At 40.7% G+C, this 21,031-nt stretch overlaps 1 protein-coding gene across 2 annotated transcripts in view; it reads left to right on the forward strand.

Annotated features, from left to right (window-relative positions):
* The window catches only part of ARHGAP21 (Rho GTPase activating protein 21), a 545,637-nt gene that overhangs the window by 450,890 nt on the left and 73,716 nt on the right, over window positions 1–21,031 (forward strand). For both annotated transcript variants that reach the window (XM_078663440.1, XM_078663441.1), the window contains 3 exons: window positions 355–645; window positions 17,740–17,804; window positions 17,877–18,025. In XM_078663440.1, coding sequence (XP_078519566.1) covers window positions 355–645; window positions 17,740–17,804; window positions 17,877–18,025 — 505 coding nt within the window. The remainder of the gene's footprint in view (window positions 1–354; window positions 646–17,739; window positions 17,805–17,876; window positions 18,026–21,031) is intronic.

Below are 21,031 nucleotides of genomic sequence, written 5' to 3' on the forward strand. Positions count from 1 at the left end.
AATACTGAAATAAAATCACAGTATGTGTTTGGAGTTCTCTTGAATTCACAAAGAGGTTTAATATTTACCTGATGCATCTAATTATATTGATAGGTGATAATGGGTCTTTGCTTGTATTAGTCAAACAAAAGTGCAAGAAAGTTACTGTTTTCCAGAGTTCGTTTTTCAGAAATGTGGAGTGATGTATTGACATGGGGAACACCCCTAGTAGCATACAATATTGTTGCTTGCATCATGAAATTAGATTTTTCAGCGTTAAAACAGGTTTCCAGTCGTGTTTCACATGTAAGAGGGCTTGGTTTGTCAGTGCAGATGTAGTTTTCTGAAACTCATAGGAGTTTTTTTGTTTTTCAGAGAGTTGGAGGTAGCATTCGGCCATGGAAGCAGATGTATGTGGTTCTTCGAGGTTCATCTTTGTACCTGCACAAGGATAAGAAAGAACAGTCCTTTTTCCCTAATTCCGAGGAGGAACAGCCAATAAGCATCAATGCTTGCTTGATAGACATTTCTTATAGCGAAACCAAACGAAAACATGTTTTTCGGCTTACCTTATCTGACTGCGAGTACCTTTTCCAGGCAGAAGATCGAGATAGCATGTTGGCATGGATTAAGGCAATACAAGACAACAGCAACCTAAATGAGGAGGTATTCATGTATTATGTACTTTGAAATATGTTTTCTTTAAAATGCAACTGACATTTGTATGCATTTGTTTTTGGTTTTTTAATATTCAAGCAACTGACATTTGGTGTGCAATTGTTAGAATAAAAATCAATTTTGAAATCTTTTTAAAAAAAAGTATGTTTGCTCTGGCATCTAGTGCACTCAGTGTAAAGAGAGGTTCAACCCTGAATGTGACAGGTTCTAACTCTGTTTTGGTCTACTCCATAACTCTTGTAAAAAAAAATATATATACAATATAACAATTTAAATTAAGATTTGACCAAAACATAAAATGCCTCAACTAGAAAGATAAAATATCTCGTACAGTACCAAATTCCAGCAGTGCATCGAAGTTTGTTCTTGTGTGGCAGCCTTTAAAAATGCACCCACATTAAAAGACTTTTAATCATTATGTAAAAGTAATAAGAATCTAAGAGCGGGTCTTCATTGATTTAGGCCATAACAGTACTGCTTTAAAAAGGGGTTGGCAGAAAAGGATGAAATGAAGCATAGTCTGTTTAGAAACATCGTCACACGGACAAGATATGGAATCAAGATACTGAGTACAGTACAGGGGCAAGCATAACAGGTACTTAAATTAACAGTGCCTGATCTGAAACAAAAAAAGAGTGAACGTTCCTGTCTACTGCGTGCAGTCGACAAATAATTAGTGATGTCATCAGTGTCGTAGAAGTCCAATTATCTTATGACCGTTGGACATGTCCGGAGACTCCTGAGCCACTGGGGCTCCTCGAGCTAGAAACAAGCCTCTGTCCTGCTCCTTTTACTTAGTTAAACATAGGTCAAGGGATCACAAAAAAAGATTCCATCCCTATACGACTATAAACAATCTTAACATAAACAATCCAGGGGAATTGCAAACCTTTATCCAGGGAGAACCAGTCCAGTGTTATGTATCTCGTTAGAGCGGACTCCTGGTTTTCCCATATTAATAACCAGAGCAGGGCTGGCTGGACACGGATCAAGTCTTCTAGGTATCTCAGCCCCAGTTCTTTATGATTGATGTAATTGGCAGCAGAAATGGGAAGGGCCAGCAGTCTCCTTAGAAATGTTTTCTTCTTGCTGGATTACCTTACAGTTGAAAATACCCCATGACTCTGCACTGTAAATAGTAATTATAAATGTTTAGCCGTGAAACCAAGTATTGATTTTTTTTTCAAGGTGCTGAAATCTTCTTGGTTTACAAACAATATTAGTCACCCATGCCACAACCTGCTTCCACCAGGCAGGGAAGCACATGAGGCATTAACTAATAAACATCTGTTCTTTCTTTTATCTAGTACTGGTGTGTAACCACTGCCGAGAAGATGCCGTATGCAACAACAAAAAAATTATGTACCACGTAGCTTTCTTAAACTATAATTTAATTTGTGGTAACTAGATCTAATTCATTAACCAATTATTTGCAAATCTTCAATAGGAAACTGTATTACGTTTTTCAAATTCACATTTCCTAACCAATATCAATTAGCTCTAGTTGCACTAATTAACATGCTTAGATTTTTTTTCAGCTTTAAAGAGTTAGACAACTAGTAACATAATTACATCATAAGAAGCAATATTGTTATGGTTGAAAGTGAGGCACATCTTCAGTCCATTCTAACCTTTCAATGAAAAAGTACTTTCAGCAGGCTATATAGAGCCCAAATTCAAATAGCACAACAAAAAAAGTGTTAATGTAAGATAAGTAACTGATGCTGGTGATGCAGTGGGTACACACTGAAAGTTTGCCTGCAGGAAGTGACCTGATACTTAACACTGGATATGATTCTGGCTTTTACCATATAAGATTACACGTTTACACTAAGTCATATCAAATTAAAACCAAAGTTGGTAGATTGCAGTCACTCAAAAATGATGTCTAAAAAAATAAGAAATCTATATTAATGTTCATATGCTTGACTTCAAAAATACTGAGTGCAGACTGACTGCATTTTGTAGCCTTAATATGACAACTGAAGGCAGGTTAGCCATATTCTCATAAGAAAAAATTAACTTTAATGGCAATCACTACCTGTGTTTTCTCTTACTGAAGCTGAGCCACAGTGTCTTTCTTATCTCGCTGAGAATGCATATGGCTAGATTGTTGATTTGGGATATCTAATGGATTGAGTTGTGGTTTTCCTTTGTTTTTTGTACAGAATAACAGTGGTCACTTGTAAGGATGTGCAGTGTAAGATCGTTCTTCTTAGTATTACTTCAATATGTCCTGCAGGTTCCCTTACGTTTTTCCTTGTGGACAAAATAATGCATTAAAATAATTATATTGTGGTTCTGCAGTTGTCAGAAACCCTTTACCTTCATTATATTTGTCCTGGAACCCACTCGAGCCATCTTACTGGTCATCTGGGTTTAACCTCCTTCCAGGTCTTAGCTGCCCATCGGTAGGTTGTTCTTGCCTGATGAAAAGTGGCAATTGCAGTTCTTCTTCCTGAGAATCTTCTCCCCACTTATTAATTTGTCATTTCCACCATTAACTTGAACAGTTCTTCTGTATCATAAGAGACTTTACATTCTCAAAATTTGTAGGAGAGGGAGAATCCTCGAATATTTCAGAGGATGTTCATATTGATGATAGAAAGAATATAAATACTGCCTGTTTAGAGAGCCAGATACTCGGAAACATGGTAGTGAGAATGTTAATAGAAAGGATCTCTGCGAGCCTCACTTTCTTGTATATTAAGATGGATTCGCCAGTAGGGCAAATATTGGACAACAATGGCTGGTATTTGTAGTCCGTTTTTTCTAGGACACATGGGTCTTAAAGCCCACCAACATCTAGAATGTATAGCTTGTACTATACTGGCAGTCAGGAAACCAAGAGAAAGACCATCTGATGGTCTAACAATATTGGTGCACATCACAAGGGTTCAAGAAATTGATTGTAATCATCAACAGCAATTAATGATTTATAAGACAGGCAAGCAACTAATGGCCTTGTTTATAACCAAGGCTATAAATACATGACAACATTCCATTCTTGGCCTTCCTCGATGATAGGCTTTACATGGTTGGTAATTTCAGATGCAGCAGAAGAAAACCTGTCCTATTGACTGCTGGCGACTTAAATTACATATTGTTAAGTGAAGGAAGAAGACAAAGGATGGCTACCACTTCCCTGGCAGGGAAAAAGATTAACTTTGATCTTATGTTGGTGGGGGGGGGGGGCAGAGTCAATACGCTTTAGTAAAACTCACCCATGGTTTCTAAGGCTTTTTTGGTAGGTTCTGCATCCAATTCCCCTCAATACTACACTCATAAGAGAATTATTAAAAGTATAATTGATTATAATATATAAGCTAGATCAACCTAGCTGAAGCATCATGATTCATATGAAAACTGAGACACAAATTAAGGTTAATCATGATCCTCTAATCCTTTCTTTGCAGCAAACCATTTTTGTGAGTTTACCAGTGCACGCTAAAAGCTATACTAAGATGTATATTTCAGTAAGCTGAAGGACCATAAAGTGGGGCGAGGTAGAACAAATTTGCCCTCGATTGATGCTATAAATTCAGTTTTAGAATCCGAAAGCATTACTGTACTTAAGGCATACAAACTTATACAGCTTCATAAACACTTTCAGAACTGACAAAAACGTCTTTGTCAAGAAACCATCTGCTTGTATCCCTTATACTGATTTGATAATGTTTTAAATTAGCCCACACTGTTTAGTGTCAATTGTTTAAACTCGAGAGGTATCAGTATAAAACACCACTGAAGGAAAAATAGGAAATGTGGGAGTGTAACAGATGGCAGGATCTTTTTGGTAATAGTAAGATCCAAAAATGACAGTATCTTCTGGCGCATTACATTGTATCGCTCTCCAGATCAGAACTACATATTGTAGAAGACCGCTGACATGAACACTTCTCATTACTCCACTCAGCAACAACTACTCGAACCGAGGGGTTACAGTTTTATTTTAGTAGCAACGTGCAACCACATGGAGTTAGAACAGTTTACATTGAACAAAATTACACAGGCAATCAACAGACAAAGCACATGTTGGGATGAATATTCCACCTGATTTGTATAGATCAAATCCTGTGTTATGGGGAATTATATTGTATTCTTGAGCAATGCTGTATTAAGTATATCACCTATCTCCTCCACCCGAACTTGGTGCAGAAATAGTACCCCTTCATAAAAAGTAGACAAATGATCCTGCTAATTGTCGCCCGGTAAGCCTATTAAACAGTATTCAGATACTTCTCATGCATCTTACTCCAAAGGATAGAAAACTGTGCTGAAAATAATAGGATCCGGTCACATTATTAGGCTTGCTGTAGGGAGGCAACAAGTATAGTAGGTAAGCTATTCAGAATTTACTTACACCTTCAAAAATATGTGGTATTTAGGAAAGAACTACTTTGTCGCATTTGTAGACCTACGCTTCCTCTTTGCCAACATCTTTAGAATCTTTAATGCCCATTCCTGAATACCAGTGTACTCTGTAGGTGTCTTTTCCACATCTTGATTAGGCTCCATGGTGAGAATTCTGCAAGAGAATTCTGAAGACCCCCTGGTGAAACTATAGCCCCATTTCCTGTTAGCAAAGGTCTTAGCAAGGGCTGCTCATTTTCTCATTAATTAAATGGGTAGTAGAAGCTGTGGAAGCATGACTGAATGATGCCTCAAAGTCAGGAGGATCTAAGGTTGCTATTCTTGTGTTTGCAAAAAAGGCCATTGGTCTCCAGGACACCCTGGGCGTACAGAACGTTCTGAACACGTTTGGCGAATTCTGCACAACAAATGGATGGCCATCAATGCATTGCACTGGCCCAGAACAGACCCATGACTGAAGTAATCTTCTTGTATACTATCTCCTCCCTTCTATTCTCTTTCATTCCCCTTTCATCCACTCTTATTCTTCTAGCAAGACAGTGGAAAGGGGGACAGCCAAACATGTATACCACTTACCTGTATTCTTGGCAAGGACAGCCAATTTGGGCTGATACCCTGTAATGGTAAAGCGATGATAACTGTATGTATAAAATTTAATAAAATACTTTGAAAGAAAATTAAGTTAATGGTGTTCAGCCCCATAAAGGGACCAAGAACAATTTTAGGCTGGACAATTCAGGCTTTGAACAGCTGCAAGAGTTAAAGTACCCGGGATTACATTTCACACATAATGTAAACCGGAAATACATTTAATCAAGAAAAGGGCGCTCCTTTTGTCTCCCCTGCTCCCGAAGGGTACAAGCTACAGGACCAGAATGCTGAACTGTAGGGAACCGAGATTTGAGGCTGCTCTAATTCTAACTTTGGCGATTTACTGAAGAAATCCGGGATCTGTGATTTAATTTGTAAATCCGATTCATTTTATCCAGAAAATCCGCTTCAGCAACTTTGTCAGATTTGGCAGGTGTGCAAGGGAAGTAACCTTATATGCTTTAGAGCGAATATATTGCATTTCTGCAGGCCTAAAACCAAAATCTCATCAATGGATCTTTGACAATCTGTTCTCCAGTAATACACCTCTGGGCCCAGACCAAATAAAGGACTAAATTGAATCCTTTGAGAGCTGTCATAGAAATAAATTACAAATGAAAGCCTCACTCAAGAAGAAAACTAGGTTCATGGGTATTGTTAAGCTCCTAATGTAGCTTAGGCAATGGTACAGACAAACATAAGGCAGTGATATTCTATCTCTTAGTGTCTCCATTCAGTACTGCAGCCAAGAGGGTGGAGGTGTCGCTTTAGCTTCACAAGTTCAGGAAGTATCCGCAGATGTATGGCTGTTGGAGGTATTTTAGTTGGAACACAATCTTCAAATCCGATTTTGCCGGTCACAAAAGGCTGTTGAATGGCGCTGCATCATGGCATGTGATTTATCGGTTCAAGTCTTCTGTGGTTGTCTATTTAAAGCCCTACACAAAGGGAAAGTGAAAATGAACAAGTATCCTAATTTTGTTGCAGAAGTAGTGTCCACTGTCTGCCCAAATGTAACATTTTGGGGTTGATATTCTACTTTAAAAGCATGATGGGCAAGTTGCACACAGATTAGTTAGTGAACAAGGATGTCTTTTGAAATGCAAATTATGTACAGAGGTTGTATGACAAATTGCCCATTCGCAGAGGCTCTCAAAATGACCTGTCCAATGAATAATTATTTGCCAGGACTCTATTTGTAAAGTCAGTGGAAGCGGTTTGTAATGGTCAGAGGACCCTCATCCCTACATTTCCATTCCCAAATGGGAGTCAATTTATTTGTTTTAAGCAGCCCATGCCCCTTAAAGGGAGAGGGGCCTTTTTTTAGCTTCTCGTTTAAGAAGATATTAGGGGGAGAATGCAGTGGTTCTAATCCTTCATGTATGCTTCCTACTACGATTTATATTCTGGTACCCACCGCAATATGGTAGATTTTGTAGAGTAAAGAATTACGTCAGGAAAGGTTGCATCAGGAAAATTGCTTGACGCTAAAGAATCACCAATCGAAGACCCTATTAGATTGACAGCAAATGCCACTGAAAAAGATTTGTCTAAGGGGATCTTCTCTGCTTCAGAGGAAGATAGAATTTGAAAAAGTAGAAAGGCGGACGTTCCGCCTCACAAGTAAAAAAGCAGCAAGGATCTAAAAGACTTCAGATGCTTTTGAAATTAAGAAAAAGGGGAATCTTGAGATAGAGAAAGAGAATTTGATGAAAAAGAAGTCCTTTTTTTTTATAAATCCATGGCTGCTCACAAACCACCAAAGCCAATGAATAAAGAGACCTACAGAAGGTAAACAAAGGGATAGAATTGAATTGGTAGAAAGGACAATGCCTGAGTTTGACACAGAAAAATAGGCAGGGAAGAAAATACTTTGATACAGGAGCAGACCGGCCAAGAGGAGCTATTGTATGACATCCTGAAATAAGCAGAAGTATTATGGAAGACTGTTTGATGCCGACTCCCCACAGGAGGAGATTGACGTGTGTACCTTGTGGAGATTACTCCAGATGATGTGGCCATGTTTCATGGTGTGGTTAAGAGAGCAGGAGATGCCATAGGAGTAACAATGCAGATTAAGCAGTAGGGCATATGTTTCGTACTTGAGAATTTAAGTCCTAGGCATAGGTACAAAATGTATAGCATCAGAACAGAGAGGTGTTCCGTACACCTGCGATGTCTGTCAACCCATGTTTTTATACGAGGCGTCTGGATCCTAAATGTATTTGAGCACATGGCTCTTGATTCTCTTATAGTCTCCATGGCAAGGAAGAGAGCAGAATTCCTATCTACGCTAGGTTCACTTTTAGATAAGGAGAGAAAGTGGCTGAAGGGCATAAGAAGGAAACTGGAGAGCGCAGCAGCCACGCTGTAGCCCACAGCTAACTCCAATGAGCTGATATGCAAACCAGCAGTGGGATGAAATGGAGAACATTATAACCTTCCAGAAGAGGTTAAAAAGAGGCCTAAGTCTGTTGTCGAAGACAGAAAATATTCCCTTAAGCCTGCATTACACTCAGTTGGCACAACTTGTAGACAACTTTCATCAGGGACAGTACTACGTAGATATGCTATGCGGCACAATGCTGGTTTCAAACCAAAGGTTCAAACGATCCTCAGACATTCCTTTTACTGATAACCACTTGTTCATTCTTGTGGTACATCAGTCCCAAAAGCACATGAAGGCCGACATTAAGGCAATTGGAGCTTTACAGATTATTTAAGGAAGTACATATAATAGTGGACGTTCAGGTAAGTGGTTGAGGTAGACCTAGGTCACTGCTGAAGACAGTCAAAATCTTAAATTATCTATAAGTCAAGACAATTGTCAAGCAGTAAAAGCCTTCCAAAATCCTATCCTCAACAGAAATGTGCAGATCTTGACAGACTCAATAATTGCAGTGTTTTATCTAAACATACAGGGAGGCTTGGTATCTTTCACACTTTCAAAACTAACTTAGTAGTTAAAATTTTCAAGCGGATGAACTAAGGCCCTAAGCAAACAAGTGGGCACATTTCGCAGGTAGGAAGTAAAGCGGTCTATTTTGGACAGTTTGTCCCTACAGTGGGGTAGACCTCCCACAGTTCTCCAGTGTTGGATCTTTTACATGTTCACATGCTTGCACCATTCCCATCATCAGGCTGGGATCCCTGGTAAACATAATTGTAGTAAACAGTGTTCAAACGGCCCTAATCCTTAAAATTGACCTCCTTTGAACAAACCAGTCTTCAGCCAGTGGGTGAAAGTACTGAGCTCTCCTACTCCCCCAAAGGCCAACATAGCCCAGATTTCTACTGCACATTGTGTGCGAAGGAGACCCCGAGTGTTCTGCTCAAACCTGTGTTTGACCTTAAAATAGTTACTGCTCAAACCTACTTCATTCTCCCTGGACTTCCACCAGCCCTATGTTCAGCTTTTCATCAGACTATAAGTTGTATTTATGGAAATTAGGTCATCTTCACCGGCCCGAGGGATCACTAACTGTGGCCCTGTGTTTGAGGATAAGAGGTCGGTGTCTAAGCCTTGCACAAAAGAGGGTTTACCATTATGATCCTCATTTATTTTTTTGATCCTTATGACCAGTGTGTCTGTCTCCTTCCTGCTCATATAGCCTCTGTATGTAATATTTGTAAGACATTTCCCTAAAAAACTCTTGAACATGGGGAGGGGAGATTGATAATTTATTTGATGAAAAGCAAGACAATTCTGCCTTATAAAGGGGATGCCTTCTTCTCTGGTAATGAGTCTGAAAAGTGGCCCACCAGGCACCTTTGTGATAGTGGTGCACAAATGAAAGCATCTAGCACTTCCTGAGTTGGAGCAGACTAGGGAAGCACCTGCAGCCTCCTCCTCTAAGGAAAAGTCTGGGTGTTCCTCAAAGACATTAAAAAAAGGACAAGGGTTATCCACCGGCAAATAATTTGTGTTAAATCAGCTCTCCAGAAGCCCTGTCAGATTTACCTCTCTCACTGTCAACGCTGAACTCTCCCTAATTAACGAAGACTTCACTGTCGATGACCAGGGGCAGCGCTTCTGCATGTGGTATAAAAGCAGGGCTATAAACCTGGTCTCCATGCAGCCTCACCACATCTCTCCATACCTACTGCTCCTGGCTAGAAGTGGTCTTAGGCACTCTTCAGTAGGAGCCTATATAGCTGCAGTTTCAAGATAATAGAGGACAGTTGATCATCTTTGTTCTCACAGATCATTGTAAAACTATGAAAGGGCTGTTTGATGCTTTTCTTCAAAAGACTCCTTACTGTGCCTTGGCAACTGCACACAGTATTAAACCAACCCATGCTATCTCTTTTTAAACTGACCCACACAGCTCATTTAAAGTTTATTTCATGAAGGACTGCTCTTTTGGTAGCCCTCTTGTCCCCAAGGAGAGTTGGGGAGTTGCACTTGTTTACAATAAAAGAGCCCTTCCTCAAACTTGGTACAGTCCAGGTCAAACTTTGAACTAACCCAATGTTTATGCCAAAGGAGCCTATATAAAGCCTGTTATCTTGCACTTGCTTTACTTATTCCAATGGTGGCAGAAAAATCCCTGCATTCGCTGCATGTTTGCAGGTGCATCAGATTTTGCATGGACTAAAAGAAATTAACACATCTCTGACCAGCTGTTTGTATCCTTTGGCCATTCAAGAATAGGCTAACTCCAATCTAAACAGACAATAGGATGTTGGGTCTCAGCCTGCATCACATTCTTCCAGAGCAAAGTGAAGCATCTGCAAAATGTGAACGTAGCAGATGACTCTGCAGTGATACAGGCGGTCCTTCATAACTTTTCACTAAGGGTGAGCCTGGTCCCACTTTGATGTAATGTGATGTACTGCATTTTTTTTTATTTATTTGATTCATATAGCGCGTAATCACCCCGGGGTCTCTAAGCGCTTTACCAGGTATATACCAAACAGATTCTACAGCCGATCATCAAGTTACAGCACACCCCATGCTTGCTGAAAAAGCACTGTTTTTAATTTTTTTCGAAAAGGTAGCAAGTTGGATTCTTTGCGCAGTTCAGTTGGTAAACTATTCCAGACAGCTGGAAAGACGTTAGAAAAAGCACCACCATCTAAGGTGGATAATCTGAAGCGCGGTTGAGTTAAAAGGGTAGCATCTGAGGAACGCAGCCGTCTACCGGGCTTGTATGGGGCCAAGCGGGCTTTAATGTAACTTGGCGCCTTTCCATACAGGACTTTGTGCGTAATACAAAGCCCTTTAAACAAAACCCTCTGTTTGACAGGCAACCAGTGGAGTTCACGCAATAGAGGAGAAGCATGCGTTCTCCTCGGTTTCTTGAAAATCAATCTTGCAGCATCGTTCATAACAATTTGCAGGCGATTCAGATGTTTTTGAGGGAGCCCTGCATATAGTGAGTTGCCATAGTCCATCCTGGCTAGGATCATGGCAGATACAGCGCGTCTCAGGGTGGCAACGGACAAGAGTGTGGAGATTTTCCTTAGTTGTCGAAGGAGGCCTACACACGTGCCCACCACCCCCGAGACTTGCTTTTGCATCGTCAAACTCCCGTCCAAGGAGATGCCCAGGCTTTTCACTACTGCTGCAGGTTCTGGGGGCGCTCCTAGTTCTATTGGCCAGAACTGATCATTCCAGGGGTTGCCCATGATGGTGATCGGCAACACCTCGGTCTTGTCTGGATTGATTTTCAAGGAATTCACAGACATCCAATTAGCTGTATATCTTGGGATATTCTGCATTCTTGCGTGTGCACCCGGACAATCTTCCATTTGGATGATAATTTGGGTGTCGTCAGCATAGTTGTAAATTTGACAGTCCATCTGGTTGAGGGCCGAAATCAAGGGTTGTAAATAAACATTAAATAAAAGAGGGGAGAGGGCAGAGCCCTGTGGTACACCACAGGTAATCGGCACAGTGGTTGAAGATAAGTCTGCCAGTTGAACTCTCTGAGTTCTCCCTTGGAGAAAAGAGGAGAGCCAGACATATGCTGTGCCCTGGATGCCGAAGTCCCTCAACCGCAGCAACAATTGACTATGACAAACGGTGTCAAAAGCTGCGGAGAGGTCTAATAGCACCAGGGCCCCAGGGAGTTTCTTGTCAGCTCTACTCCTTAACTCATCCAAGATGGATAGCATCACTAGCTCCGTGCTGTGATGCGCACGGAACCCAGCCTGGTTTTGCTCGAGCAGAACATTTTTCTCCAGATGATCAGCAAGATAAGTAAGGACATGCTGCTCCAGAACTTTGGCCAAGAATGGTAATTGAGAAATAGGCCTAAAGTTCTTTAGATTCTTAACATCCGCCCCAGTTTTTTTCAGCAGGGGGATCAACCGTGCCTCCTTAAAGGAGGATGGGACCAGTCCTATTTGTAGCGAATTATTAAGTAGGGTCAAAACGTCTTCCTCGATACCTGGCATGGCTAACTTGAAAACCTCCGGGGGACAGGGTCGGCCTGGGAGCCAGATTTAACCCGCCCCACAAGATTTGTCAGTCTGTCCTTCGTAATCAAGGGCAGAGTGACCAAAGGGTTATTCACCGGACGAATAGCCGGGATAATCTGTAGAGGGCAATCCAAAATCGGGGGTATTAGCGATTTCTGATAAGAGATCTTTAATCTTAGTGGAAAAGTAGTCCTGAAATTTTTGGCAGTCTTCTTGCTTAAACTCAGGACTCTGCTCTTTGTTTTTCCTGAGTTCCGTGAGGACCTTAAAAATTTCCTTTTGTAGGTCCGAAGCTCTGGAAATCCTGTCCTCATAGAACTCAGCTTTCCTTAACAAAATAGCGTGTTTATAGGAAGCGAGCTCCTGTATGTAAAGACTCCGTGCGTTGAGGCTATAATCCTTCCGCCATGCTCTCTCCGATTTACGTAGAGCCCTCTTTTTTTCCCCTAAGGGATTCATTATACCACGGGGCCCCATATCCTCTATCTGCAATATTCATCCTTCGTGCTGGTGCCACGAGATCTACTACCCTTTTCAATTTATCTGTTAAATCATTACAGATAACTTCAGGGTTATGTTCCAACTTATTAGTAGGAGGATGAGTTAGGAGATGAGCTACCATTTCATCCCCGTTTATATGTTTCCATTTCCTCACTACCTTCCATCCTACTCCGGACTTCCCCTTCTGTTCATCAACCGAGATCATGCCCTTCACTAAGTAGTGGTCTGACCATGCACAGGGCTGCGCAACTACTGGGCCGTGATCCCGGCCATGTTCTGAAGTTGTTATCCAGACGAGATCCAGGGTATGGCCCTTCTCGTGTGTAGGGCCCATTACCCTCTGTACTAACCCAAAGGACCTAAGAGCCTCATCTATCTGATTGGCTTGGCCTTCTTTCGGGGACTTTTCCCAATGGGAATTTAAATCACCCATAATAATTACATTATTGTACCGTGAGCGAACATCCTGGACCAACTCCAGGAATAGATCCGGAAAGTCCGGCAACGCCCAGGGGGACGATAGACTAAAAGAATAGTCCAGCAATCCATCCCTATCCCGAGCTTAATGCCCAGAACCTCGGCGCCTCCCATGCTTTCAGCACAGATTCTTTCACCCCTCAGGCGGGTGCTATATAAAAGGGCCACCCCGCCCCCTCTCATGGTACCTGCTCTATTAAGGCAGATTGCCGTAAAGTTGGCCGGAATGGAGGCTACCAAGTCCGGCAACGAGGAGTCCTCTAGCCACGTTTCCGTGACCCCCAGGATATCCAACTCTCCATCCTGTAATAAGGAGAGCACTTGTAGGTTGTGCTTCTGTAAGAATCGCTTGTTTAAAAGGCCATAATGCAAACCTCGTACCGGGTGTTCGATGTTAAGCCCTGATTTGGTACCATGGTGTTTCAGCAGCCCTTCCTGACTGAGTTTGGCCTCACACCTCTGGCTAAGATGAAAATTCCCCAGATTTACCAGGCCCCGTTTGGTCGCGGATGGGCGCAGATGGGCACGCCTCTGGCGCGCCCGCTGCGCGTTTGTATTTGGCAGCTTTAAATAGCGGCAGAGCGGCAGGCGCGTCACGCTGCAACTAGAATGGCAACCAAAATGGCGCCCGCACACGACCCTTCCTCTCCCAAGGTGTCACCCACCCAGAGTCAGCACCCAACGAGCCGCCAAACAGCGGTGAAATAACTATTATAGTGCAGGTGAGTGGTCCTCCCAGAAATAATACCCCAAAATACAGCGTAAATTAAATAAATATAAATAATAAATAATAAATATTGCATGCCATTCTTATTAAAGCATGTTAGTATACGAAAGATACAATGCTGAAGAAAAAAAATAGGTACTTACCTGTAACTCATAGGTATCTTTTATTTATTTACATGCAACACTCCCTCCCTCCCGGGTTCGAGATACAGTTTCTATTATATTCTCTTCTCACAGTCCTGCGGTGAAATCTGAGCCATGGTGGCTTTTAAAGGGGAGTAGGAGAGCTAGCTCTTGCATCTCATTGGCTGAAGTTTGGGTTGTTTCAAATGAGGTATATGGGTTACTAAGCACTATTGTTGAGGTCTATACCATTTTATCACAGTTAACTGCAATTTAAGTTTACCTGGGATTCCAAGTCTGATAGGGAATGACAAGCATGAAAATATTTGAAAGAGATCAACACTGGAGAATTAAGCTACTTTTTTCATCTGTTTACGGACACACAACAAAAAGTCAAACCTTTGCATACAGGCATTGTTATCCTCTGTCAGAAAGAAATTAACTGTTGACTGGTATGCCTTTTTACCAATCCTGATGATTCACATAATCAAATATTCAAAGTATACTTAATGACACTGATTTTAGTGACACTAAGTGGCCACATCAGATATGATACTCGTCATATGAGGCAGTGTAATCTGGATCCCAATTATACAAGGACACACTGGCATTGGAGGCTGGGGTGTATTTATCTTATCTCAGCCTGAAAGAAATGCACTTTGCACTTTGCAGCGTTACTGTTGATATTGCTTTATTCACTAATTTAGATCTTCCTGAAAAAAAAGTCTAAACATCATAAAAAAAGGCACGTAGACCTTCAACAGAAAGTATAAAGCTCTAATATGGACCAGATTCACTAAAGGGTGTGCAGACAACACATTCCAACAATGTCTAACAGATGAAACTGTAATAGTGAGATATATTTTAAATATTTAACATACTGTAAACTTGGCTATGCCTCTTCAGGAGTACAATCAGACTATTGCTGTTTAGACTAGGGGAATAAATAGGAAGCATGGCTTTTGTAGCCCTGTAATCAAGAGGTTCCTGTAGGGAGCGGGCATGTATCCTCCACATGCAGCTCGCCACCACAATGGAACTTGAATTTGGTTTTAGTAGGACTCTTGAAACCACACTCTGAGCTTAGGTATAAAACTTCATTGTAATATCTCCCTCTAAAGACAGTAATTTAAATTTGCTATAAGAATGCAAGTGAGATACTGGCTCTCACTGTGCAGGAACCATACTTGACTATTTTAAGACCAGGTTATTGTAGGTGCAGAAGCAAAATTTCTGCTTGAGGTGGTTTCGCAGTTTTTCATATCAATTGAACAATAAATCTGCCATCTGTCTTTCAGAAACCAACCCGTGCAGCAGAGAAAGCATTACACTAGATGTAAGAATAATGGTAATGTACTAAATACGATAACAAGCATTGGCATAGCCAATAGGTCTCGCCTTTGTGACATTATAAGTGTTTCGCCATGCAACAGTTGATGTTGTTGTACATTATGCATGATGAACGATGTCTTTACAAATGGCAGTCATGCAATAATTCCAAGCAGCCGTTTCAGTAGACTGGTGCCTTGCCAGATGTATTCGGGAAATTAATCCTAAATGTAGCTATTTTCATTTTGGGCTTGAGAGAGAGGGAAGGTGATCTTGCCTTCTCGGCTTGTCACATTTCAGGATCCGTGGTAAATCCATCCGTCCAGATTTCCAATTTAACGCTCGGTAGTGGCCCGTACTGGGACTGGCATGCCTGGAACCAAACAGCAGCAGGTTTGGCAACCCGATGATAAATCTATTTAGCTGTTGATATTCCGGCAATTACCCCCTTGGCGGGGAAAGGGAAAAAAGAGCCACACGAGGCAGCTTTAAATAACCTTTCATCGCCGAGCTCTGGGGATCGCTACAGCTTGGGCATCGGGCGGGATGCTGTTCGGGTCATTGGTGCATGGAAGTCTACGGAGCGAGGCTGGAGTTTGTGTGTACTTTGCACTGCAAAGCTTATACTTTCTACAATACCCCTTACGACATAAATTACGGGACAAGGGTAAGGTAAAATTTACATTTGGACGACATGATTCTGAAAATAGCCATTTAGCCTTTATGGTTGTTTACTTTAGAGTTAAAAAAAAACAGGCCTTAAATCCTTAAACGTACAATAGCACTTATCCTGTACTCTTTCTCGATGACATTGACATAGCTGGCAAGTGGCCCTATGTGTGACACCTTCAGCCTGCCCTGGCTCGTGACCCAGTAGTGTTATGGATTCTGGGATAGATACCTCTATTGAATTAAAAGGGCCAACAGCAAAGTGCAGTTGGCTAAAATGCAGCTCTGGTTAAAGTGGCTAATGTGTAATGTGGCCACTCGGAAACTGTGTGTCGATCTATTTTTTGGCAATTGCCATGCAGCTGAGCACTTCCTAAATTTACGTATGCATCGTACGGTGACGTGACTCCTTTTTTGGAGAGCGCATTGCACTGTGGGACTTATAGTTTCATTTTTAACATTGAAAGTATATGCTAAAAAATTTCAGCATGCAATTTGCATTTGGTTCAAAAGCCTGATCGTAACCATAAAAGTCCCCACAAAAGCTGCTGATGTAACACACTGGAATCCGTTAATTTGTTCTTATTTGTAGTTGAAAAAGCTGTTGACTGAAAAAACTAAATAAAAAAGCATGATTATGAAGGTGTCTATCAGAAGGCACTTGACTGCTCTAGTTGTTTGAACAGAGCACAGCTGTATTTGGCTGTTCGTTTACACTGAGGAACAGAAAGGAAGGCAAAACAAGTATTGGCCGCACGGCCGTGAAATTGAAAGTGATCGCGAGGACGCAGTCTGTGGTGAGGTAGGGGCGAAGAAAGGCGCGCTGTAAGGGTGCAGAGAGGTAGGGCAAGGCGCGCGCGGGAGAGCGAGAGGAAAGCCAAATGGCTCCTCTGCTCGCCATTGTGCACATAACCGCACGCAGAAGGCCACCAAAGAGCTGTGGTAGGACTTTTAAATGTCCTAACTAAATGTCTCACAGAGCAGCGCATGCGCTGGCTCAGGCGAGACCTAAAAAATACAGTTTATAAGGAATTTGAAACAATTCTTTACTGCACACGCATCACAAATGTTAGGTACTGTTTGTTTTTAAGGCTACCATTGCTGGATGGATAGTACAGATCATCAAATTCTGCTGTAAGTTGGCAAATAAAACCCTTGAGGTGAAACAAGAGTACATTCTATTAGAAAGAAAGGAGTAACATTAACTTTCATGTCTGATGTGTCTTTACAGTACATATGGATGGCTGCAACATGGTCATCTAAACATGCATTCACTAAACACTATTGTGTAGATAGACATGCATAGAAACAGCCCTGGGACAGTCTGTGCTAAGAAATGTGTACCAACCCTTCTCCACACCTCCCTACTCTGGAGGAAAATACCACTCCGCAATTAATGTATGACGTATAAATCTAGAAAAGATTTCCTTCTCCAAAAAACTGTTACCTGCAAGAACGGTTTTGCAACTTGAAGACATTTTAGTGTTATGTGTGACCCTTGCATCTCCGCAGTGAAGGAAGAAAGTGAAAAAAAAGACTAAAATGGATTACATGTTTAGGGACATTGTGGGCTTACGGTTGCCATCATGTTGAATCACACAACCTATGTCAATGCCCATTCTGGGGAAAAAGTTTGAAAATAAACACTTTCCGACTTTACTATCAGATGGCGGGATAAAGCCCAGCATGTGAATCTAGCAGAGCATCAAGTTGCAAATCCATTCTTGCAAACAAGCATCTGGTTGGTTTGTTTGTCTAGCAGTCATTGAGTCTCTTAACTGCTTTGAGTAAAGCTGCACAAAGTTAACTTTGAGTGTGGTATTTGTAGACATCATTACATCCATTAACAAAAGCATTTTATTACAGGAGACAGCTGTCAGTAGCCGGGATCTTATTAGTCGGAAGATTAAGGAATACAGCACAATGATGAGGTAAATTTATTTAAAGACGCATATTTTTAGAAATCAACATGTTTGGGTTTCTAAACTAGTATTTTGTTTCAGTTCTTCCAGCACCAAAAATGAGCCTTCGCCTAAAACACCTCGCCAGAGTCTCAGCATCCGTCAGACATTACTTGGTTCTAAAACGGAACAGAAACTCCAGAGTCCACACTCTCCAAAGCAGGAGCCTGACCGGAAACTTTTGATCAAAGGTTCATTTTACATATACATTTTAATTAAACCTGGAATGATGGCTCTTGTGATAGTCACTTATAAAGAATGTATGTATATAAAAACTGATAAAATAGCATATTATATATAATTTTCTATGAAGAATTGATTTTTCACATGCCACTGTCTCAGTCTGCGGAAGGGCAATATTGAATTTTACGTGTCTCTTGGTTTGTGTAGTGGTTGATTCTTGTCAATAACTATCATGTTGCATGTTTGTTACTACTTTTTGAAGCAGGAACTACTAGCATGTTTTTTTTTTTTCAAATTTTTTATTGAAGTCTTGGATAAGCTAGACAAAAACATATACTGACATATCATAGGCTGACCAGAATGTACACATACCCCAACAAATTCAGGAATCGCATATAAGGCCATCTCATAAGGGTTGAACACAGAAGCATAATCAATTTAAATCAATTAAAGTCGAAATACGAACCCTAGATTTTCTCAAATTTGCGAATCGCCCCAACTCTTTGAGCATATAATTGTTCGCTATTTCTGACTTTTTGCATTTTATAGCACCATTCATGTACATTAGGGCAATATTGTGAATGCCAGTTCTGAAGAATTAGCGATCTCGCTACAGCCATAGCTATATATATTAGCTTAACTAGTTGCCCATCTAACATCAATTCAGGATCAAATCCATACAAAATCAATTTAAGATTAACCGAAATTGAGATTTTACACTGGTTTTGCATAAATGCAAATATATCTTCCCAAAAAGGTACAATTTTAGAACATTGAGCAACAACACGAGACCAATTAGCAGGATTATAATGCAGACATCTATAACAATTGGAAGAGCAATTAGGATACATTTTACTAACCGTTGCCGGAGTGAAATACAGAAGCCATTTACTAAAAAACTGCATTCTGCGCCAGTTGGCACCTCTTAATACACAAAAATTCAATACATTAATTCTCTTCCATACAGCAGGGGTTAATACCATATTTTCCTGCCCTAGCCACTTATTAATTGCTTTGAGACATAAGTCCGGGTCCCTATTCGCGATTAAGCATGGTTTCCACTCCCCCGGCTTTCTTTCTCGTATTAAGAAAAATAATTCATTGAATAACGGAGCAGGGGAAAAAAGGAGTGAAGGGTCTAATTGGGACAAAACTCCATAAATCAACTTATACGATCCCAGCAATAAGAAATTTCCTTGAACCCGGGATGTCATATCAGACATCCTAATCCAAGCGCCATCTTTCATATAATCGCTTAACTTCTTAAACCCTATCCTCTGCCATTTTTCTAGCAGATCCATGCTAATATCCACTCCGAAAAATGAGAAAGCCGAGCTGAGGGAAGAGGATGTACTAAGAAATGAAAGGGAGTATCTCTTTAGGAGTGCTGTACGTCTCTTAAAAAACCAGTGCAGCACCTTATACCTGACTGTTTTTGGTGATTTAAATAATTTGAGCTGGGAGGGAATCTGGGTTTCTTTACAAATCAAATCAATGAAAAAATTTATAAAAAGTTGCTGATTATTATCCTTGAATCTGGTCATGAATTGAGCCAAATATGCATTATAATAATCTTTAAGATTGGGAAGAGCCAGCCCTCCTTGTCCCTTATCTTCAAATAAAGTATTCAAGGCAATACGAGGCGTCTTTTTTGCCCAAATAAAGGAGGAAAACAAGGAATCAGCTTAGGAGAAGAATGATCCAGGCAGAGCACAAGGTATGTTTGAAAATAAAAAATTTAATAAAGGAAGGACCGACATCTTAATTAGTGCAACACGACCAATAATAGTTAGTGGTAAAGGGTTCCATCTTTCAAACATTGCTCGTACCTTCTGCAACAATGGTACAAAATTCAAACTGTAGAGATCAGAAACTGAGGGAGAGAACAGAACCCCCAAATATCTTTTCGGTTTGTTATTAATGCATGATCTTAAATCAGGGTGAATTACAGGATTAATGCCCCCGCAAACTAGGATTTCGTTTTTTTTTTATTTATCCGATAGCCCCCCAAAGCCTCAAACTCTTCAAATATTTGGAGTGCATGAGATTGACATTGCATTTCAGGCTTAATTAACAAAATTATATCGTCTGCGTAAAGTTTGATTTTAGGCATCAAATTAATAGGGGGAAATAAAAGAGGAGCTTTCCTGATTGCAGTTGCTAAGGGTTCAATGAAGAAAGCAAATAATACCGGAGAAAGTGGACAGCCTTGTCTAGTACCGCGTTTAACCGATACTAGTCCCACAGACTCAGCATTAATGATAATATTGGCCCTAGCCCCTGAATAAAGACTCGGAATCAAATTTATAATTACATCTGGGATACCAAAGTGCTGTAAAATAATAAAAAGTGTCTCCCATACCACCAAATCAAAAGCTTTTTCGGCATCAAATAATAAAATTAAAGCGGGGACCTTACGTGACTCAAAAAAATCCAACGCCCCTGTTAAAAAATGAGTGTTAGTCAACAGTTGCCTGCCGGCAACGAAACCATTCTGGTCTGCGTGAATCAAATCTGAAGAAAAAGAATGAAATCGTGTAGATAATAATTTAGTGGTAATTTTATAATCTGTATTCAGTAGCGTGATAGGTCTATAAGAATTCGGATCGTTGGAGGGTTTACCCTTTTTGAGAAAACTTACTACAGTTCCTTCCCTGAAAGAATCCGGGACAGATCCACCAGACATCATAAAGTTTAATAATTGGCCGAAGAAATCTGAGAAGGAACTAAAAAATACTTTAAAAAACTCTGAGGGAAACCCATCCGGGCCAGCCGTTTTCCCTATTGGGTGCTGTTGTACCACTTTCTCTACTTCCTCTCTAGTAAATGGAGTGGCCATACTCACTTGATCCATAGGAGAAAGAGTGGGAAGAGAGTACTTTTCCAGATAATTCAATAATTTTTGATGATCTATCGTCGATTGAGTGTTGTAGATCCTCTTATAGTGTGCTACCATTATTTCTCCAATTTCAGCTGAAACCGATGTATCTCTGAGAGTATTTGGAGAGTGTAGA

Source organism: Lissotriton helveticus, chromosome 10, assembly GCF_964261635.1.
Source record: "Lissotriton helveticus chromosome 10, aLisHel1.1, whole genome shotgun sequence".
Lineage (NCBI taxonomy): Eukaryota > Metazoa > Chordata > Amphibia > Caudata > Salamandridae > Lissotriton > Lissotriton helveticus.